The following is a 23,573-nucleotide window of genomic DNA, read 5'->3' on the forward strand; positions in this document are numbered from 1 at the left end:
TGTTCATCAGCTGTCCATGGTGATCTTTTGTCATCTGGCTCTGCTCAGCTTCGTGTCCATGGAAGGTGGCCCTGCAGGAGCAGTGCAGAGCCAGGAGCCAGGAGCAGGCTCCTTTCCTGGCTGCAGCCAGGCTGCCTGCTGCCAGCAGGAGCTGAGGACCAGCATCCAGAGCTCTCTGCAGCAGAAGGCTCCAGCAGGGCTTCCCTGTCCTGCCCAGCCAGGGCCCCTCAGTGCTGCCCAGGGTTTGCTCCCCACTGCCCCATCACTCTGAGCTGGCCTAGCCCAGGCAACCTCCAGGCAGGGCAGATTTTGAGTTGTAAGCTGCTGCCTTCATTTATTCCATGGTGTAGTGCTCAGACACATTCTGATCAAGGCAGTGTTGGTTTTCTCTCAGAGATTTGTGCAGCCATGAGTCACTTCTGGTTTAAATTAATACCTTATTCCCTTCTGTTGGGGCTCTTAAGAATAGCTACAAAATTGTTGACTTTGAGATAGAAGAAATGAAAATGTATTGTGACTTACTCTGTGTTAGAAATTAGATTGAGTTTGGACAGTTTCCTGTCAAAATACAATTTTGGCAGGAGAAAGCTTATTTTAAAGGTATAATAGCTCATACTAGATTATAAACCTCTATTCAAGGAATTTGTTGAAAGTTTTTAATAGTGTATTTTTATTGGAGTGCTTTTTCAGGAGAAGGTGAAAATACTGGGGGTTTGGGTTTGGTGGGGTTTTTCCTGCCCATGTAAAAAAACTCCATGTAGAAACTGCTAGATTTCAAATATTTTTAATTAGGTTTTTTCACAATTTCTTCCTGAATTACCCTATTGAGAGGTACCTTTGATATCTCTTGCTCTTTCCAGGATTCCAGTCATGTGATTACCTTGAGATAGAGACTGTCTGTTTTTCTGCAAAGCTAAAGAATTTTTGCTGGTCATTGAGTTTATAGTTAAAGCTCTTGAATGGCTTATGAATGTTTGTTCCATGGTTATGGATTAAGGGCTTTTTAAGTGACTTGTGTTGTGGAGTCTTTTGTCTGCATATAATCTATTAACATATCTTTGTGAGCAAATAAAGGCTTGGGTTTTTATGCTACAGTGCTGTAATTAGCTGTAGCAAGAACAAAGCTTGAGTCATTCATTTTAAAATTAATAGAATTCTGAGTTTTTCAGAATATGCTTTTATAAGTCATTGATCTAAAACAAAGCAGAACCAACTACAACACAAAAGTTGACATGGCTTCTTCACAAAAACCTGCAGAAAGTGCTCAAGTCATTCTATATTTCTATTCTCATTTTTTTCAGCTGATAAATTAGTGAGTCCTAAAGATCTCGACCCTATTGGCCGGTACGTACCTCCCCAGGACCAGCGCAACGTCAGCATGAGGTTCTCAAACCAGGTAAGCATTAGCTTAGTATTGCTATATTTTTATTGAAAAGTTGTCATCTAAGTGCTGTGTATGGTCCTCTAATCTTGCAGCTAAAGTGCAAGGAAAATATTCAATGTGTGTACATTTTCTGAATTGATGGAGGATGGCTCTTTAAAGGAAACTTTATCTTCAGTTTTGAAGAAGTAATGCACATTTGCCTTCAAATTAGGTGATGCAGTCAAAATGGCAGATAAAATGTAAATATAAATAACTGCTAATAAACAGGTATGTGTCTTGAATTTTTAAGTTATGTCAGGAAGGCAAGATTGAACCTGCTTTTCTTATTCCATTGCAATATGTTTATATTCCATTCAACTGCAATATGTTTGTATATTTTTGTATTTATTGCTCCTAAGAGCTACAAGAATGAGGTTTTTTTTTTTTTGGTTTTGTTTGTTTTGCTGGGTTGTTTTTTTTTTTTGTATGGTTTATACACCACCCCTGAAGGTGTTTAAAAGATGTGCAGATGTGGCATTTAGGGACAGGGTTCAGTGTGGGTTTAGGAGTGCTGGCTCAGTGATTGGACTTGATAACTGTAAAGGCCCTTTAATGATTCTGTGATTCCATGTGCTCCTGTATTTGGATTAAATGCTCAGTAGGAATGAGTGACTGGGTATGGGGAATGCTTGAAACATAGTAATTCAAATCTGTAGTGGATGGGACAGCAAGATATGTACATGTCTGTATGTAGGGAACTCCTTTAATTAAAGAGGTAAGAACTGTGTGTATGGAAATGTGTAGCTCAAAGATGTGTTTCAGCCTTTTTATTTCTTGTGTGAGGCATGTATTTGAGAAGTTCCTTGTTCAGCATTGTTAATTTGTTACTGAAGCATAAGAGATGAAGTATTTACCTTAAGATTCACTCCAAGTTCAGAACTGAAGTACGTTTTGCTTGTTCTATCCAAATGCTGCATATCCCCTCAGTTTGCTCCTATTTCCTGTTACCAAGGTAATCCATGTGCCTGGCTGTTGGTTCATTCCTAATGAGACTTTCATTGCCCACAGTGCAGCACTTGCCATGTTCCTATGAGATAATGAAAGTTCAGTGATGTCATTTGTTCTGGTTTCTTTGTTTTACATCATTGGATTATGAATGTGACAGACCCTGGGAGCTGCTGGCCCTTTTGGGGTGCCCTCAAGAGGGGCCTGTGTTGAGTCAGAGTTGCTGCAGCCCATCTGAATCCTCTTGCTTTGGTTCTTCAAACGAGTCAGTTTTAATATGCCACAGCTGAGCACTTGGAAGATGATGAGGCTTTGTTCTAAAGGCACTCTACGACTCATCAGGAAGTATCTTAGTAGAAAAGCATTTTTACTACTATTTGGGGTACCCAGTATGTGATAGGCAGTTTCCAGATCTTCAGAGAGAAATAGCCTCTGCTCCGAGAGCTTCCCAAAAGCAATAAAAAATAATGCAATGATAATTCATTTTCTCACGACTTAGACATTAAGGGCCACTTAGTGAGTCACTGAAGAAGTTAGTAAAATGCAGCTACCCAGTAAAATTCAGCAATGCAGTAGGAACTTTAAAAGTCAACAGTGTTGAATGTGTTGAGAATAACAGCTGCATTTTGATATTTTACTTCATCTTCAGACAGGGCATGAAGAAGGAAGGAAATTCTGGACATGCCTAGGTCTCCTTATAGCTCTGCTCTTCCCAGTGGTGATACTCCTTTGCCACAGATGACTGTGCATGTGTTTCTTTGATATGTAAATGCCAAAACTATCCAAGATGTGGTACCCAGTGTGGGTTAAAAGGAAGGGATGCCCTTCTGAACTAGTGGGAAATGGAGTCTGGCATCAGGCTTTGGCATTGCAGCCTCTGAGCAGCAATGTAGAAATGTGACCAGAAGGGCTCATGTCCCTGTAAGGTCACCAAGTGCTTCTGGGATTTCTTTGGGATTGTTTGTACTGAAACAGCTGCTGCAGTATTTTGGGTGGTTTTACTGCTACAGTATCAGGACAAAATGTTCCTTCATGCAGATGTCAAATGGGTCATTGTTAAGAGAAGGTTAAAGATGCTCAGACATGACTCAGGAGAGCTGTACCAGCAAAGGTCTTCAAGTTCCAGACAAGAATCTTGAGTTTGGCTTTTTTAATCCACGTTTTGGTTTTACTTAACCAGTTTGTCTGAATATTTGATAATGCCATTTTATCTAATTGAACTAATTTATGCAAAATCACTATCAGTATTTGCCTTAAAGTGCAGGAAAAATGACTAAAAATACCATACAAAATGAGAACACAGCACATCTTAATGATGTCTTTAGAAATCAAAAGTAGTTTCTTCTCTTTAATGATGTCTTCTCTTTATTAAATTGAACAGAAAACTATTTCCATTTGTATTAAATTTTATTCCTGTAAGCAATAAACAAGGATATGTAAACATTTCAGAGGCCTGTGTATATAAATTTTGTTGTGATACTGTGTTTTGAAAGGAGATGTACCAAAAAGAAGGCTTTTTAAATTTTTATTTGAAGCTCTGTGCTAAGTAAATATTTCTTCAAGAAATGTGTTTTCCATGTAGGCATGTTTTCATTTTGTGGTTGCATTGATTATAAACTCTAAACACATACCACTGAAAAATGTGATTAGTTTAATATATTTGTGGCTTTGGTGCCACTACAAAAACATATCTGATACCCACATAATAGTGTAGATTTCAGCAAGCAATAGAAAGTATTTCAAATATTCCAACCTTAGTTTTACAGCTTAGAAGCGTCAATGGTAAAGGTAAATCAATTATGGTAAAGCATCAGTTAGGTAAAGGAAAGTAAGGTAATACAGACCTCCAAAGGTGAAAGTGGTATGAAAACTGTATATGTAACTATGTATAATTACAGCTGGGAGTGCATCAGAAAATCAGATCAAAGACAGTCTCATTGCTTGTAGAAAACTGAGGTATCAAATGAGCAGTACAGTAAAAACATAATAGCTACTAGTACAATTTTGTCTGTTTATAGTTTGAAGGAAGTGTTTTTTCACCTAATTCAATGTCACAACCTGTTGTTTTCCACTTTGAGGAGGCTGTGTCCATATGTTCTTTCTTGGGGAAGTGCCAGTGTGGTGCTGGAGCAGGGCTGTGTTTGCTGGGCTCAGTCTGTGTTCTAGAGCACACTGAAGTCCAGCAGCAGCCAGAAGGGTTCTTCCTCCTCTGCTCTGCAATCCCAATGGTCAGTGTAGACTCCATTCAGGAGTTCAAAAGAAAGGAATCATCCATGCTGTCTTTACTTTGAAAGGAGATACTGCAGGGAATTCTGGTTCAGGGTGACTCTTTGGAACTGGAGTCCTTAGAAGAGCTTCTTTTGTGACTCCTCTTTACTGCCTCCAGATTCAGGAGAGATTCTAACTCTGTTTGGGTTGTTGCATTCTGTTTTGGAAGGATGTAGTGTAGAAGAGGGCCTGCATGGTGACAATAACATTTGGGAAGTGAGGTAGGGTGGAGGTTTTCTGGAGTTGTTTTGTATTTTACTCACACATGTGAAAGCTGATTTATTGCTGTCTTATGTTTAATTTAATCTTTAACAAAAAAAAATCATAATCTGACTAAATTGCCAGAGGAGGATTATTTTATGTTCTGAGTTAAGTTGAAATATGTGTTTAGAGTTACAATTAATTACCTGGATTCTCTGCATGTGATGACTGTATTCTTCTAATGTTTTGCTGTGCAGAGTTAATAATAATTTGAAAAAAATTTCATTTCAAGTACTGGGAATTAAGAGTAAAGCCTATTGATGAAGAGAATTGGGAATAGTCAAAATAATAGACTGCTTCTTTTTTTTATTTATTCAGGAAAATAGATAACGTGAAGAAGGAACTAAAATTATTACTTGTAGATAGACTGAGATATTTTAAGATTTTTATGTCTAGGATTAGAACATCTAATTTGGATGGAGCCATATTGGATGATTTGTTTTGTCATGTTAATTGTAAACATGTTCTTGCTTTCATTCCATTTAATACAATTGTCTACTACAGTTTAACACAGTTCTACACCTGCCAAATGCTGTTCTGGAATTTGAGGCACATATGTGTGCTGTGTTTGATTTCAGGGGGCTGGTGTGTCTGTGGGCACAGGGTGGTCAGCAGTGGTCAGCGCTGCCAGGAGCTCAGTGCCAGTGGGCACAGGGTGGTCAGCAGTGGTCAGCACTGCCAGGAGCTCAGTGCCAGTGCGCACAGGGTGGTCAGCAGTGGTCAGCGCTGCCAGGAGCTCAGTGCCAGTGGGCACAGGGTGGTCAGCAGTGGTCAGCGCTGCCAGGAGCTCAGTGCCAGTGGGCACAGGGTGGTCAGCAGTGGTCAATGCTGCCAGGAGCTCAGTGCCAGTGGGCACAGGGTGGTCAGCAGTGGTCAGTGCTGCCAGGAGCTCAGTGCCAGTGGGCACAGGGTGGTCAGCAGGGGTCAATGCTGCCAGGAGCTCAGTGCCAGTGGGCACAGGGTGGTCAGCAGGGGTCAGTGCTGCCAGGCAGCCCTGGGACAGTATCTTGTGGCTCAGGAGCAGCCAGGGGTCATGGGGGTGCAGTGCAGTCTGTCCTGTTGTGAGCTGTTCCCATTTCCCTCTCTGGCTCAGTGTGCTCGGGAAGCCCAGTGGGTGCCATTTCCATCAGGGCTCTCCAGTCCTCTGCCCCTTTCTCCCATGCTCTATGAATGGGTTTTTTTCAGAGTTCTGAGGTTTCCTGGCAGTGTAAGCAGAAAGGCACAGTGATAACATCTGTGCAGTGAGAGGCTGATGCTGAGCTGCTTTCTCTGCTTGTGCCAGGGATGGAGTCAGGGATTTTTCCCTTTATCCTACCTCCAGCAGTTTATAACCTTGTTAAAAGCTGGGATTTTTTTTTTTTAGTCTCATTTTTGGAGAGGAAGAACAACTAATCAGTCTTTTATCTTGTTCTTCTGAAGTATATTTATCATCTGCACAGCATGCAGAATGCAGCTGAAACCAACCCTTCTGCCAAGGATCCAAGGTGGCAACACAAGGCAGGAGGGGGAGCCTGGGCAGGGGGGCTGTTCTGGTGTCTTGGGGAGACAGTGATGGATGTTGTGGGAACAATACCTGAGCTGGCCTTGTTAGACAAATGAGAAACCCAAGACGTTACAATAGAATTTTTAACAAGATTTATTTAGTGAAATATTTAGCAGTTTAATGCTTTTCCATACCTCTTTTTTTAAAATATACATCAAACCGTATATAGTACAATCATCACTGGAAAGGGTGACTTCCTTTTTTTGAGGTCATTAATTGTTATCCTCCAGGCTGTGACATGTCAAATGACAGTAAGAGTAACTTTCTGTGTAATGTTGCAGCAACCCTGTAGTTGTAGTGCAATGATACATTTTTTCCACAATACTTCGGAAGGTCTAGTAGTTTTTCACACAGATTTTGTGTTGTGCCAGGTGTGCTGTACCTGCATTTATGTAGTTCTGGCCTGTGTTGGAACCACCATTTATTGGCTGCTGTAAATGAATCCTGTCCTTGGCTGTGTGTGAGAGGCAGAATTCATGGGTTGTGTACAATTTACAGGCTATGGTCACACAGTCCTGCTCAGTTCTTCATTGAGAGGGTAACAACTGAGTCTTAACTCCAAGACCACTGCCCAGGATAGATCACAGGCTGTCTACAAATCATTAGTCTTGGAAGGGCTCTCTCATTTTCAGATTTGGAGGGGGGTGGGGGAGCTTTTGCTTTTTGTTTTATACACAATGATTATGGCTGAGTTTTGGGTTGAGTTTTCCTACTTTTTGTATAAATACAAGTGATAGCACAATGATCTTATTCTGAGCAGGGAAATCTAATGTCACTTGAACTTCTGACTGTTTAATCTAGTTTCTTTGTACACATACTTTCATCAGAAACTTATTTTATGTGGCAAAAAGTCCAAAATTTTTAGTGCAAATGTAGTGCTGAGAGAATTCGGGGAAAAAGTTACCAAGAATTTCTTCTGCAAATCCCTAAGATCTTTATTGATAGGAAGGCTCACAGCTCACAGCTGCCTGAGCAAGCAAGCGTTCCCTCTGAACTTCTCATTCTAAATCAATGTCTATCCTTCTATCATCACAAAAAGTGCTGTCCTTTTATACAATCGATAGAAGATGTGTTTAACTCTGTCATTCATGTTCTGGTAGTTTCTAGACAAAAGCAGACAAAAGCATTTTGTCAATGAAAATGTGAGCTGCTCTTAGTTGTGTTATTTTACAGTCAGTGAATGCCAGAGTGAACAAGGACTTGAGGGTTGTTCATAGCTCATTCTGCCAGATGTAGCAAAGGTGAATTGCCAGATTGAGACCCAGGGAGTCAAGTCAATGATTTCACTCAACATGTTGAATTCATGCCTATTTGCATGGTTTCCTGATGTAAAATACTGGTATTTATTTCAAGCATGAAATGTCTGTGTAATAAACAGTGCAAGGAAATGCAGCTGTCTCCAGTAAAATGTAGTATGTCTTTCATGTCACTAGAGAGTTGTGTGATGACAATTTTTCAGAGTAAAGATTTGAAATCATCAGGCCATTACTTCTAAGTGAATTTTATTGTTTACCCAAAAAGCTGAATAATTTCACTCTTTACAAAAATATGTATCAAAACATTAGGTTATATCAGGTATATAGGTGATATATTGATTGGATAAATTCTAAATTTTTGTACAAAATAAAATGTTTTCCCTATGTAGTTCTTCTTAATTAAAGAACCCCCCAAATTAATCCAAACAGTGTAATGGTTACCAGAAATCTGTTTATTACTAAGTCTCCAAAATGTCTCTTGCAGAGTATTATTGGTAGGACAAGCTTCCTGTAGTCATAGGATTTATAAATCTTTCAATTTGCTCACACCATAAGAAAAAGTAATGCAGACAGTGCTGTCATAGTTGTGGATTGTTTGAATAACCATTGTCCTTGGTCATGCTATAGTGAATAAAATCTTTAGGTAGCAATGCCAGTAATGATTTTGTCATTATTTTGCAGGGTCCTTTAGAAAATGATTTGGTGGTACATGTGGCCCTGATAGCAGAAAGCCAGCGGTATGTATTTACTTCTGTCGAGTACCTATGAATTAAGGAAGGGTTGAACAATGTATCTGAAATGGTGTAGAATAAAATGCTGCTACTTGTATTCATCTGCTGCCAAGAGAATTATTAACACTATTCTGTGATTTGTCATTACATGTATCTGTATTTCATTTGTAGCCTGCAAGTTTTTCTGAACACATATGGAATCCAAACTCAGACCCCCCAGCAGGTGGAACCAATTCAGATATGGGCTCAGAAAGAACTTGTCAAAGTAAGGAATTCTGCATTTAAAATTATTTATCCATCTGTATATTTCTTTTGTAAAAAACAATGATTTATATCAAGCTATTAGTCTTGTATCTAACAGCCCCAAGCTGTTATCTACATATTTTTGTCCTCCTAATGCAGTTGCAAGGTGTGCTGGCACTGGAAGTTACAGATGTCTGCAGCTTTCAGGGCAATGTAGGAGCCCACATGTTCTGTATTATCTGATTAGCCTTATTGCCTGAGCCACTTTCAAAGTATAATGAATGAATAATAAAATTTTAATAGCATTAGTAGCTTGGTAAACTGAATAAATCTTGATGGATAAACAAGCACATGAGCAATAGTCAAAGAAATTGATTAAGGCAGTAGGCATAAACCATCATAGGATTTCATAGTGCAGCCTCTGTAACAGGCAATATCCACATCTCTGTCACTGTTTTCCCTTGGATTGACTATATCCAGGAGGTTTTGGGTTTGCAATCCTTTTTGGTTTACCTCTTTAGCTGTGCTCATTTAACATGCCACAGTTAGAAATTACTGGGATGAAGGATCATCTTCAGCATCCCCTTTCATCCTCCCTGAAGGCTCTGTTTTCTACTGGGGCAAGGAGTCTCCTGAGGGACAGGCACATCCTTCCAGGCCTAGGCTGGCCCTGCTAGCCCTGGTTGTAGATCAGACACAAAGCTCCTGTCTGACCCTGTGTAGTGCAAATGGTCTCACAGAGAGTGATGAATGTCTGGGGCAGTGCAGTGACAAATTCTGTTTGTCAGCCCCGAGGTCCCAGCTGTAGAACAGATCACTGTGTAGGGCTCTCCTTCAGAAATCAGGTCACATAGCCAATGCCATGATCTGTATCAGCAGTCTAGAGGACACAAGAAAAAAAGTAAACCCAAAAATAGAGAATATAGCAACATCTTCTGGGTTTCTTAAGTTTGTGAGGATGAAGGATGTGCTAAACCTGGCTGTGGCTTATTCAGAAAAATGCTTACTCCAAATAATGGCTGCCACTAACACTTGAGAAGGAATAAAACAGAGAGAGGAGAAGAATCCGTATTTCCATTCTTCCTTGTTCATTTCTGAACCCATTTTTACTCAGCTTTCATGATAATATATTCCAAAATGTTCAGTTTTACTCAGCTTTTGTGATAATATATTCCAAAATGTTCTTTGTCTGTATCTGTCCTGAAATTCTCTACTGAAACTTTGGTTTAACAAAGGAATACTCCATAACTTTACTATAGAGGTATATATTGTCTCTCTGTCATCTATCACTTACTTGGTTCCCCAGACAAAAAGATGAGACCTTCATTAAGTTTTATTTTTATCAATTAAATTCCTATCTATGAAAGTCTGTGTTAGGATTTATTTTTCTAAAGCTGTTGAGACATCTGGCAATTCTGACACTTCCTTTATCCTTATGATTGGTAAGTACAGTTGCCTCATCAAAACTTAATTTTTAAAGGAGTGCCATGAAAATATTAATTCACCTGGTACAAAACCTCTTCCTAATGGACTTCTAATAGAGGCTCTGACAGAGCTGTGAAGAGAGTATTTGGGGTGTTATGAGAACTTGGGTTTGATCTTAAGCTTATGCCAATAACCAAAATGAACCAAAAAGTAAACAAACAAAAGCTCCTGGTAGTATCTGTCATCCTTTGAGGGGGAAGGAAGCCAACAATGGAACAATCAATGTATTTTGGGGAATGGAAGGTAGATCCATGGAAAAGATGGATCTCAATGTTTCCTACTCTGATTCTGTCAGTTCTAAGGAGTATTTAATTTAATCAGAAACTTTTAAACTGCTCTAGTAGCCCATGATAACAGTTTAAATCTCTAGACTTATTAACATGCATGCGTCCAAAAAAGTGCTGTAAAACAAATGGATGGGGATTGAAAGTAGAACTTGAAGTCAGGTAAAGATATCCACAAAGTGGGGGCAGTGGGGAAAGGGAAAAAAAAAAAGAGAAGGAAGAGATACACAATAAAATGGGACAAAATACACGTAATACATAAGAAAAAAAGTACATCTGGAGTGGAAGTACAGCAGAGGAGAGGAGCAGAACACCCCTGGGCATGGACTGAGAGGAGGAGAGGGAGCACAGAAACAGATGGTGTGCAAGACCACTGCATTTTGGGTCATGCTCATAAATCAACCCAACAGCCCAGTCTGCTTTCACAGCCATTTCTTGCTATTAGCAGCTTAATAATCCACAATTGAAGGGCTTTTTAATAAAAAAACCCAAAGGTACTTGGAGCAGCTGGACTTGAATGAATTATGCCTGGTGCTGCATCTGAGCTTTGATTGTAACACCAGGATGGAGAACTCTCACTAGAGGAGGAAACTGCTTTAGTAGCCTGTGTGTCAACATGGGGCCTCAAGCTAGAGAGTCCTCAAGGAAACAGACAATATTACAATGCTAATGCAGTTCTGCTTTTGTTAAGAAAGCATTTCATGTTCTGCATTCCAGCAAAATGGAGGTCCTCTTAGTATTAAATGAAGGTCCTTTTAGTATTAAAAGGCCCTGGCTACTGCCATTCTTCCAGTCTCTCTTACTTAGACAAACAGAAGTTCAGCATTGTTTGGCTTTGTTATGCACAGATGGGTTATTGAAGGCTATCAGTGTTCTGATGGTTCCATCCTTCCCCACTTGAATACAGTTCCTTATTCTGGATGAACTGGTCATGTAGGTAATTCTGTTTATTTTCTTTTTTAAATAGCTCTTGGTACTAATGCAGAAACATGGGCAGGATCAGGAAGACCCCAAGCTGACAGCAATAGAAAGCCATTGAGTGTAATGTTTGTTCAAGTGTTTGCTTTCATTTGCTTCTGAATTATCTTTCTATAACACAAAGAAAGATTGAACTTAAGAAAATGTTCAGAATTCTGAATATTCTGCAGTAATGGTGGGTTCCTTACCTAAAACAGGCCAAGTAAAGAAAAATGACATCTTTCAGTCAGGTATAACTGATACATATATACTGTATTGCTCACAGATTAGTTGATTCATTGTTTTCCTATAGTTTCATACTCATACAATGTAATAAGTGAATATTATTTTTGCAAAATGTATCAGCTGAATGATAGGCATACATAACTCTAATAAGAATCAAGCTTTGAATAATGAGATAATTCCCTCTTGCTTGTGTTGCTAATGCATTCATTTTAGATATTGGTACAAAGATCTTTTAAGGGTTCCTATATTACTCTTTTACTTTTGTATCCACTCTAGAAAAGCATTGCAAAAGGCAAATTTGGCTAGTCAATAAATGCAAATGATCCTTTAAAAATTATTTCAATAAGCAATTTGAAAAACCAATAAATATTTTACTTACATAGAATGGAAAAGTAATAGCAGCAAGAAGTTAAAAAGAAGACAATATAGGAAACAACAAGTATTTTTTAGAAAACCCAACACTGAATAGCATTAACAGCCACATTTTCTGAATAATTTCCTTATCAAAGCAGACTGTACACAGGCTTCTTTGTGAGATGTGGCAGGAGCATGAGAAAGGCTGGTATCTAGGTTTTTATCAGTTTTCATGATTCTTTCTCACAGGCTTACTTCCATTTGGGAGTCAATGAGAAACTGGGATTATCTGGAAGACCAGACAGACCCATAGGATGCCTTGGAACATCAAAGGTTGTTACAAGAAAAGTTTATATTCTCATTATTAATAAATATTTCAGATAAATATTTAGTCTGTGTGATTTTAACTAGAATTGAAATCTAATGTTATTTTATGCATATTTAATGACTTTCAAGTCCTTATATTTGGTTCTGATGAATGTTTTAAAGAAAAGATTAATGGAAGTTTTCTCTCTCAACAGATTTATCGAATACTAGGGAAGACTGTAGTTTGCTACTCGATCATTTTTGATCTCAGTGATTTCTACATGTCTCAGGATGTTATGATGTTGATTGATGACATTAAGGTATTTGTAACTTTTCATTTGAGTAACTGACAAAAATAGTCTGTAGAAGAGTAAACTGTGCATTCTGATAAAACAGAAGACTGAAAGGGAAACACAGTACAGTGTGTATTATTATAATACAAACATAAACTTGCAGCTAAAAAGTGTATTGAGACAAATATCCTGTCAGCCCAATACGAGTTTTAGTAGTATCTCTCTGTGACAAAAAAACTGCCCCCAAAGTGACTGGGAATGCTGTAGGGCATCAAGCAAATTATCATTTGTTTCTTTGGGAGAACAAATGTTCTTGGCTGAAAAAAAGGAACAAGACTGGTGTTTACAGAAGATATGAAAGCCTTACCTGGAGGAAACACTACTTGATTTTGCACAAATATTAAAACCTGCCTCTCTTCCTTGCCTGTAAGGTTGGCAGCAGTGCAGAGCCCACCCACCATGTGCCCTGGGCTTGGAGCATCAATGTCAGTGCACAGAAAGTGGCCCTGGTGCTTCCATCCCAGTGGCTGGGATTCAAGCCCTGGACACACATTTTCTAGGTCATTGCCTGTGTTTAGAATGCTACACTGTTTTATGCTTTGCTCCATGATCCATACATTTGCTTAGGACTATTTTCAGAACTCTTAGGAAATATCAGGGCTTGAGAGTAACTTGTGCCTGTTGCAGAAATCTGTTGGTGTTTTAGTAGCCGAAGTGTTTTTAAGCTGTTGGGGTTTTCAGGGGTCTAGGTGCTCTGCTGTCTAGAACAGGAACAGGAGACTTGTGTGCTGTGGTAGGCTGTGCTTGTTGTGTTTGGGATGTTTTGTGACTGGTGTTCCTCTTGCCCAGAACGCCCTGCAGTTCATTAAGCAGTACTGGAAAATGCACGGCCGGCCCCTGTTCGTTGTGCTGATCCGGGAAGACAACATCAGGTAGGGAGAGAGAAAAGCAGGTTTTGCATAGTGGGGTTTACCTGAGTGCAAGATTAATGGAGTTCTGTTTCATATTTCAGAGGGAGCAGATTCAGCCCCATATTAGATATGCTGGCAGCCTTTAGAAAGGGTCTTGTTGGAGGAGTGAAGGTTCGTGTTGACAGAGTACAGGTAAGGTGTTGCTCCTGACTGGTGTTCTTACCTCCTCGTACTGGTACATGTATTCTTACCACTTTTGGGGTTTATGTGACTTCTGATTTTATTTAATTTCATAAAAGTAAGGAGTCAAGACTCAAAATATTTGGTACTTTCAAAAAAGAGGTGCCATTTGTTTAAACTGAAACATGGGTTTATTTTAATTCCTTTTGATGAGTTTTGAAAGTCATAATCCTCACAGAGGATTTTCAGAAGGGAAAGTGGTCTTTTTTGTTAGACAATCTTGTGAAATTACTACCAAAGGATAAAGCCGTGGTGTCAAGCGCTGAGGGATTTCTTTTGATTAGGTAATCACAGAGGGGGAAAAAAGGTGCTTCACATATATTAAAATTCTTACAAGAACTAAGATCTTTACTGTTTGAATGAATCTTAAAGCACGAACATTTTTCATGAAAATGTGAAAATTACCAAGGCAGGTGCTGATTTTACATACTCCTATGTGGTAGTTAATCTTAGTTTACACCTGTTGAACTATTCTTTTTTTATAAGAGAGAAGACTAAAGACAGACTAATGACTTCTTGTTCCCTAGATGATCATTAATTTGTAGAAGAGCTGGGTCAGGAAAAGAAATGCTTCTAGCTGTGATAGTTTAAGATATCCTTGGAATCGTTAAGTGTTTATGTATTTCTCCTGCTCACACGTAGGTCATGTAGTCTTTCCTGGTACCACTGACTCTTCCCAGAGCAAAAGCCATTACTGCCCATGGAAAACCTTTCATTTGGCTACAGGGTTGTTGTCATTGTGGTTTGGTTTGTTTGTTGTTTTTTTGGCTTTTTGGTGGTTTTTTTTTTTTTTTTTTCTTAATTTAACTGAAATTACTTTCTTGCCTTGCAAGAAAGATTCATCAGACAAGAAATTTCTCTGTCTACCTGTGTCCTTATTCAACCTTCTGGAAAGATTCTTTTTCTAATATAAAAAGTAAGGACTTGTTTTAAAGGGTTTAAGATGGTGATAGTCACTACTTTACTTGTTAGCCATTAAAAAGAGCACATGGGAAGACTACAAAGAAATGTTTGTCTGACTTGAAGGCCAGTGGAGATGTTGGTGGGTGCCTTTCCTGCTGGGACACCCTGTGCCTGCTCCAGCAGCTGAGTTGGAATCTCTGTCTCACTGCACAGTTGGCACATTTTATTACCAGTTTTGTTTCATTATAGGGGAGGATTTGGGAAAAAAACAAGGGACATGTCTAGTTCCTGGTGTTTTCTTGAATAATTCATTTATTCAAACAAAATATATATTGATCTTTGTCAGTTGCATTCAGCTGCTTCATTTAGGTGCACATGTTAAACATGCCTAAGAGAGAATGTGGATCTCTAATTGGGTGAAGGCTCTTTTTTTTGATGTAAAATATACCAAATCTGATTTAATTTAAAAATTTGTGTGCTCAGAAGTTTTGTAGCTCTTTTCTTATTTTCACCTTCATTGTCATCATATGTTCAAGCAGATGTGCAAGGCAAAGAATGAATGGCACCAGTAATAAAAAGCAAAGCAGAGTTTTTATATTCTGTCATCTCAGAGTGTAACAGATCAATGTTTTACTGCAACTCATGTACAATGAAAATGGAATATAAAAGTCCACGAAACACACTCAGTTTTATTTAGCTAATGAGGACCATCAAAAGCAGTCTTAAAAATGCTGTAGTACAATACATCTCCTCTTGCAGTAGGTAAATGGGGAATTCCTATAAATTCTGAGTGAATGAATTGTAATGTCTACATCAGATAAATGCTGCACTGAATTTCAGCTATGTAATATTTTGAGATGCAAGTATTGGTAAGCTGCATTTGATGTGCAAACTTAGGTCAGGCATGCTTGGATTAGGGAATGAATACAGAGTGGCAATGCTCTTTGTAGTGTTTGCCTGAAACATCAGTGAGGCTGACAGGAAAACTTCCTGGCCTTCAGCCATCCCTGGAATAATGAGCATTTGGATCCAGAACATGGGGACTGTGCAGGACTCTGAGGAATGCAAATCTTCAGTCTCAAGTGTTTTCATCAGCCCTGCCTTTGGAGGGTGGGCAGTGCTTGATGAAGCTGGACAGGGCAAAAGAACAATGGAACAGAGCAAAAAAGAGACAGCAGCCCCAAGAGACTCCTGCTGCCTTAAGCTGTCTTTTTCCTAATGAAAGAGCACAAATACTCTGGAAGTGTAAAGTGTTTGGAACTGTAGATAAACAAACTACTTTCTCAGTGGAAACCACCAGTATGTATGGCAACATACTGAGATTAAAAGACAGCTATATAGTTACGTACATATTTTAAAATTTGTTTTAAATTTTTCATTGCAGACATTAATATCTGGAGCAGTTGTTGAACAACTGGACTTCCTAAGCATCACTGAAACGGAAGAGTAAGGCTATGTGTAAATAGTAGTGATGAATTATGTGATTATTAGAATATTTTCTGAACCATGAAGAAATTAAATACTTATTTTTCAGGGCTCCTGTATTTAAGAGTTTGGAGGAGCTGGATCTTCCAAAACATTCAAAAGTCAAGAGACAATCTAGTACTCCCAATGCTTCTGAACTTGAGCAGCAACCAGATGTAAATATTAATGACTGGAAAAACAAGTCAACATATGAGATCCTGCAGAAACTTAATGTAAGGAAACTTGATAAAAGTACAGTGTAACTTCATTCTCATGAAATAAGAAATTCTGTGCTGATACTCTTTTTACCAGCAGCCCACTTAGATCAGCATGATCAGTGTTGGGACACAGCTAATAACAAGAAATACCTGATATTCCTCTCCCTACTCAGGGAATCCTCCTCTCTATCTTATCACAGAGCTTCCTGGCCCTTCATGTGTAACTGTTGGCTCTCAGTTCTCCCAGCTGCCCCAATCATCCTTGGTGCCAAGTGACCATCTGAGAGGGATCCATTTGCAGGTGTCCTAAGAACAGATATTTTATTGACAAACTGCAAGTCAACAGACTTGAGCAGTGGGTATTCACTTGGATGGACTGGGAAGTTCTTGATGGCCTCAAGGGATAGTTCCAATCTGCCACTTTTCCTCTAGCTAGAGGAAAACTACCAGTAACTGTTCTATATCTAGTGCTGATACAAACACACCAAGTGTTCTCCTTGGTTCCTTACTTCAGTACAAGCATTTCTGATGTAAATTAAAGGACCTGAGAACAAAAAATCAGGAAAGTTTTCCAAGGTCAAATTATTACAGCTTAATATGATCCATGAGAAGCCTCTGCAAGCAGCAGTGACAAGGATACAGCATACACATGTATGGAATAGTTGTAAAATCCCCTTGAAAACAAAATATGTATACTTTTCCTTAAACAAAAAATAAGATCAAGCCCTTTGGTTTCACCTGAAATTTTTAATAGCTCTTATAGATTTGCTTCAGTGACAATCTGAAGGCTGTTTATGGTTCTGTTGTTGCTGTTTTTTATTTAAGGACTGCAGTTGTCTGGCAAGTCAAGTGTTACTCTCAAGTATTTTGCTTAAAAGGGAAGGGCCGAATTTTATCACCAAGGAAGGTAAGAGCTGCTTCCATTTTATTGTTCTGAGCAAGCAGCTGTATGTTTAGTTGCAATGAGCATGAATAATAGCTGTGCATGCCAGCAGTTGTGGAGCTCTTTTCTCTGCCATTTAGAGCAATTTCTGCATTAAATAGGAGATGCAAATTGATGATGTGGTGGGGAATGAGTTGCTGGATATATGAATGCTTTTAGATTGTTTGTAGGCCAGTGCTGTATCTGGTTGTAATTTTGAATGCATAGATAAGAAAAATATACTGGATTTGACCTTACAAAGAAAACAGAAACAAAAGACAAGTCTAAATGTCTGGTATGAGGCTTTATACTGAATTTTTATTCTGCTTTGATGTAATCCTACTTCAATTCAATGTATCTGTGAAGCTCTGGCTTTGTATTATGGCTTTGTTTTAGAGCACAGGGTCTAAATTCTGTAATATAATTCTGAAAAGGCTACTGAGGCTTTGGGATTTTTTTTGTGCAAAGTTTGGTGTTTTGCCTTTTTTTCCAAAGATTGCTTTTTAGTTGCCTTTTTATATATGACTCCTCAGAAAAAGAGGGCTATTCAAATCAAATAATATACTCTTAGTTACTCATCAAGCAGTGGGACTTCCCACCTCATGTTACGGAGCCTGCTTCTTAATTTTGGTATGAGATTGCTGGTTCATGTGGAGAAGAGCTGTCATGTTGACAAAAACATACATTCTATCTGTATTGCTATGTTAAAAAGATCATAGAATCTGTAGGATATTCTGAGTTGGAAGGGAGCCACAAGGATCATCATCCTTCACAGGACATCCCAGAAATCCCCCCATGTGCCTGAGAGCTTCCTGAGCTCTGTCAGGTTTGGTGCTATGGCCACTGCCCTGGAGAGCCTGTTCAGTGCCCAGCCACCCTCTGGTGAGGAACCTTTTCCTGATATCCAACCTGAACCTCCCCTGACACAGCTCCAGCCATCTCCTCGAGTCCTGTCATTGGTCAGCAGTGAGGAGATCTGGTCCTGCCCCTCTGCTGCCCTGGTGAGGATGTTGCAGACCCCAGTGAGGTCTCTCCTCAGTCTCCTCTGCTCTGGGCTCAACAAGCCAAGCCACCTCAGCCACTCCTCACATGGCTTCCCTGCTAAATCCTTCACCATCTTCCTGTGCCTCCTTTGGATACTTCCTAATGTCTTTCTATCTTTCTTCTGTTGTGGTGCCCGAAACTGCACACAGGACTGGACAGCCACCTCAAGTGGAATAAAACACATTGGCTGATAACCCAATGCATTGTTGCAATATGCACATTAGGCCCATAGAGACTCTGAAGTGGCCTTTTCCAGCAGTTACCTGTAGTGTTGTGGGGCTTTGGGAGCCTCAGGAGCTTTCTTTAGTCTTTTGTAGGTTGTGTTCTTTGTTCTAGAAAAGGGCAGATTCCTTAACCTCTGTAAGCAAGCAGTGTTACCACTTAAAACCATTCGATCATGATGATGAACTTAAAAGTGCTGTTGAAACCAACTAGGTCCAAAAAAGGTGCAATTGTGCCTCTTGAGTGTTCAGAGCTAACTTGTGCAGACCTCTCAGTGCCATCCCATATGAAATGGTGGCTGATGATAACCTATTTAACATGCACCTTGTATTGAATGCTCTGAGTCACTAAGAGTGCCCTGCATGGACACTACTGAGACTGACAATTATCAATCACCCAATCAATAAAACATAAATCTAAAAATAGAGGTTGAAGAACTTTAGGTTCTGCAATTTGAGGATGTACCTTATGATGGGGTGTACCTTTATAGGCCAAATCTATATGTAGATTAATTTTTCTCAGTATATTGCAAGAACAGGTGATATTATGGGTGTCTCTACAGCATGAGCAGCAAATTCAGCTGAAATCTGGTTTGGCTTTTTCAAAACAACATACACTGGGAGACAGGGGACTTGATTGCATCTGAATTTTAGATGTAGAGCATAATAGATAAGTGCTGTACTAAAGCAGAGTCAGAATTAACTGGTCTCATCAAACTTGCCTTATTACTGTTAAATGAAAACCTGTGCATCTTTTTTGCTTGTGTTTTGTTTTTCTTTTCTTTGTTCAATGTCTTTAGGTACTGTTGCTGAGCACATTGAAAGAATCTACAGACGAGCTGGCAGCAGAAAGCTCTGGTTTGTATACAAATATCATGTTCCTTCTGGCTTACACCAGTTTTGTTTTCCTAATGTGTTTATAGAAAGTAAGGCTGGATTCTCACACACTTAAAGGAGGGAAAATGGCAGCTTTCCTGACGGTTGTATTGGTGCATGGCAGCTGAAGGTCTGGTTTAATAGGTTTAAAAAAATTAAGAAGCAGTTTCTTACTGTTATCTTTTAAAATACAAAAGCAATAGGCTGGTTTTGCACTGAGTGCTACTGCCAATACACAGGCCTCATTACATTAAAATAATGTGAGAAGAATGTTAATTTCCTTATTTCTTACAGGGCATGATAAAATATTGTCAATAGCTCTATGTAGGAAGGCTGGTGATAAGATATAAATCATTTAAGCTGATGCACTAACACAGATTTATTGCCCTGAAGTCATTTGCTTTGAGCCTGACTTTGACACAATAACTTTAAAAGGTTTCAGCAAGTAGGTTGATATTTACATGTTGTTTATTAATTTCTTTGCCCTGAATCTCAGTAGAAGTTTAATTTCTTTTTATCAAAGTCAAGCCTGTCCTGAACTCTGTTCTCTCACTCTGTAACTATTCCTAACAGGTCAGTAAATATAAATATGGTTTTCATTTTTTTCTTTACGTACAGTTAAATGGGCCTTTGCCAATAATGAGGTAGAATCAAAATACCTTGATGGTATTTTTTGTAATTAATAAAAATCAGAAGCATTTTTAGGAACAAAATATGTAAACTGTTTTTCATTTCTCTTCCCTGATTGCCATGTGACACACATATAGGTTGGTGTTGCGCTACAGTGCTGCATTTGCACAGAAATTTTCTTCTTCTATAACCCCACATATTACTACTTTACTGGTACATGGGAAACAGGTAAAGTGCCCAGAAATCTGAAGTGCAGCTCTGTGAGATATTTTTTCTTTTTGCTTATTTGCATTTTGATAGTATCAGCTAATGCATTTTTGAAATGCTTTGCTCTTGATCTTAAGGAGTGTGTAGCAGTTTTCACAGGAACCAACATCAATTGTTTTGAGTTTTTTACTAACACCATAGACTATTACAGCTTATTCCTCATCTCTGTGAATAAATGATTCTTAGTAGCCTCAAAACCTATGCTAGAAAAGCTCAATTACAGGTCTGTTAGGTTTGTAATTTGTCAGGAAATTATTATTAAATGTATTCATATCTTTAACCATCTACTGCATATATGGAAAAATGTAGTCTTAGAAGTTACAGCTTGTTTTTAACCTGGCAGGGGACACAAGTCTCTTCTTATCATACTGCACATGCAGAATATTACCCCAGCATGGAACACACAGCAAGGCTTTGGTGTTGTTATACTTTCTCTTGCAAAATCTTTCTAATTTTTCCTTAACTTTGGTAATTTAAAAATCTATTTATCTTGCAAAATGATGAAAATGGAAATGAAAGAGGAGCTGGCATTTCTTACCTGCCTTTGTTTAAGATGGTGTTGAGAAGAGAACAAGAAGCTTTTTATGGAAGTGGTAGTTTAATGAGTTCTAAATAAATATATTTTTGATCCATTAACCTATATTTGAACTAAAAAATTAAAACTTACAAGAAGATTGAATAAAATCTGATCCAAATTCCATTTTGTAAATAATGTATGGTTTCACTGAGTTAATTTTGGGATTCTGCTGTGGCAGACTTCAGATTGCTATCTGAATTCATTAAACTAGCATGTGATATGCAGTGGGACTGCTCTGTTTTCTGCCCTCAGGTCTGTTGTGCGCTTCGCAGCAAGTCTTTTAGGTAAACTAGTGGACAGCCTTGCACCATCTATTACTAATGTTTTAGTTCAGGGCAAGCAGGTAAGTCTTTGCTCCTCAGAACTGCATTAAGGAATGATAACAGAAACTAAACAAATGGCTTGTTCATTTTGAAGGCCTCTGATGCTTCTTTTAAAAGTATGCAATGGCTTAAAAAACCTTACCAAAGAAGAGAAATCCAGAGAAAATAAAGATATAAGTAATAATTGTATTTGGAATTAAATAATAATTGTAATTAATGAAAGAATAAGACTGAAAAGACAGTTCAGCATTTATGGAAGACAGGAAGGGGTATGATTTCTGTAACTCCTTGGGTTTAAGGTCTCCAGGGAGACCTTGGAAACCCTTCCAGTACCTAAAGGAGCTCCAGTAGAGCTGGAGAGGGACTTCTGGCATGGACATGTAGAGATAGGACAAGAGGAAATTGCTTTAAAATGAAATAAGGCAGGTTTAGATAAGATCTTAGGAAGAAACTCTTCCCTGTGAGAGTGAGGAGGGCCTGGCACAGGCTGCCTAGAGAAGCTGTGGCTGCCCCATCCCTGGGAGTGTTCAGGTTGGACAGGGTTTGGAGTTGAAACGAAATGATCTTTGAGGTCCTTTCCCACCCAAATCTTTCTGTGATTTTATCTATATGACCTCTTACTTGACAAAAGTAGGTGGAGTGAAGTATTAAGGCATCTTTTGAAAGACTTCTTTAATGAAAATGTAATAGTTCTCTGTGTGATTGAGCATAAGACAATAGGTGGGTGGCAGCTGAGCAAAGGGTCTGGCAGGGTTTTCTGTTTCAAAGAAAGTTTACTTGTCAGTGTTTTTTCCTTTCCTAAGGAGAATATTGTTTTTCTTCCACAGTACAACAATTTTAATTAAATTCATGAATAGGTGCTTCTAAATAATAGAAATTGAATATTTCTGTATTTTTTAAAATTAAATATATATATGTGTATACCTGCTTACATGCAATGTTGTTGTCTTACTCCAAACTGAGGTCTGGGTTTGTGCTTCTGGCGCTACTCAGCTATAGATCAGGCCACACCTGCATGCAGCATAATTTGAGGCAATTGGCAACTTTTTTATCTAACATTCCTTCCTTGATTACGTTTTAACAATGATCTTTATTTTAGCAGAAAAACTAGTCTTGCTGTGTTACTGACAGTAGATTAAAAACAAAACAGAATTTTAATAAAATTCCTTTTTTGTGGTTAAACAATCTGGTACCAGCAATACATTTTCTTAAAATTAAGGCTGTAACTTTTAGCATGCTAGTAGAAATAAGAAAACAAAACCATAAATTTAATTCTGAATTTTAAGTGAGTTCCACAGCTGAAATGTATGAAATTATGTAACTGTCTAAACCTTATGTACAATCCTGATGATAACCAAAGCAGTGGTCTTGTATTTTTATTTTAATTTGGAAAAATGTATTCCATATTCACTGTGGTTGTTAGTGAAGTTTATTACTTCAATAGCATCCAATTAACAGTATTAACAAGCATCAGCTGTTGACGTAAAATTTCCCTTGTATTGTGAAATTTTTAACAAGCAAAGCAAAGTTGATGCACTTTAGTTTCTGAATTGCTTTGCAGTGTTTTTCTTTCTGTCCCTATCCTCTGAATTGCTTTCCCTGTACCACAGGTGACACTGGGAGCTTTTGGCCAGGAGGAAGCAGTTATTTCTAACCCCCTGTCGCCCGCAGTGATTAAGGACATGATCTATGATAAATGCCGATTACAAGATGAAAGAGAAGCTGTGGTGCAGCAGGAACTTGTCATCCATATTGGCTGGATCATCTCCAATTCCCCAGAACTCTTCAGTGGAATGCTGAAGATACGGATTGGGTCAGTAAAATACCTCTGGGATTGCAGGGGAATGTAGACTTCAGAGAACCACAAACTTGAATCAAGGTTAAACATCATTTACCTCCCACCTGTTCTTTCATTCTTTGACAAGGTGACCTACAAATAGGCTGTGCTGGAATGTTGTCACATTCCATGGTATCTGCATTTACTTTGCTACCCACAGAAGTTAATTAATTTTTTCACATTTAGGAAGAGAAATGCGTTTGAATAAGCACTTCTTTGAAGAGGCCAGGTGCTACTGACTGAGATTTACTGAATCAGTGAGCACGCTTTAGAATCAGAACTTAAATGTTTCATCTTCCTTTTTTTTTTTTTTTTTTTTCCATAGAGAAAAATACAGCATTTCAGCACTGGACATAGATACCAGCCACCCTTTTTCTAGCATACAAGATTAATATTTCTTCTTTAGCAGTCCATTCCAGTCATCATAAAACAAAAAATTGCCTGTATTGCATTTAAGTGGAACTATCCTTTCACACTTTTAAATGCTTTTCTGTCCCCTCTACAGATCCATGTTACTCCTCTTTCCTCCCCTTCCTTATTCTCTG

The 23,573-nt window shown here is 38.6% G+C and overlaps 1 protein-coding gene across 14 annotated transcripts in view; it reads left to right on the forward strand.

Annotated features, from left to right (window-relative positions):
• The window catches only part of PHKB (phosphorylase kinase regulatory subunit beta), a 70,069-nt gene that overhangs the window by 36,311 nt on the left and 10,185 nt on the right, over nt 1–23,573 (forward strand). For 11 of the 14 annotated variants that reach the window (XM_077786319.2, XM_085589554.1, XM_077786318.2 and 8 more), the window contains 13 exons: nt 1,302–1,396; nt 8,378–8,433; nt 8,599–8,692; nt 12,246–12,329; nt 12,518–12,622; nt 13,445–13,527; nt 13,608–13,698; nt 16,034–16,095; nt 16,184–16,346; nt 17,157–17,238; nt 19,319–19,376; nt 21,121–21,211; nt 22,802–23,004. In XM_077786319.2, the coding sequence (XP_077642445.1) occupies nt 1,302–1,396; nt 8,378–8,433; nt 8,599–8,692; nt 12,246–12,329; nt 12,518–12,622; nt 13,445–13,527; nt 13,608–13,698; nt 16,034–16,095; nt 16,184–16,346; nt 17,157–17,238; nt 19,319–19,376; nt 21,121–21,211; nt 22,802–23,004 (1,267 nt within the window). Of the gene's footprint in view, nt 1–1,301; nt 1,397–8,377; nt 8,434–8,598; nt 8,693–12,245; nt 12,330–12,517; nt 12,623–13,444; nt 13,528–13,607; nt 13,699–16,033; nt 16,096–16,183; nt 16,347–17,156; nt 17,239–19,318; nt 19,377–20,161; nt 20,253–21,120; nt 21,212–22,801; nt 23,005–23,573 lie in introns of all 14 variants that reach the window. The other 3 variants (XM_077786320.2, XM_085589555.1, XM_085589551.1) reach the window with 1 other exon arrangement.

Source organism: Lonchura striata, chromosome 11, assembly GCF_050655825.1.
Source record: "Lonchura striata isolate lonStrDom1 chromosome 11, ASM5065582v1, whole genome shotgun sequence".
In the NCBI taxonomy this organism is placed as follows: Eukaryota; Metazoa; Chordata; class Aves; order Passeriformes; family Estrildidae; genus Lonchura; species Lonchura striata.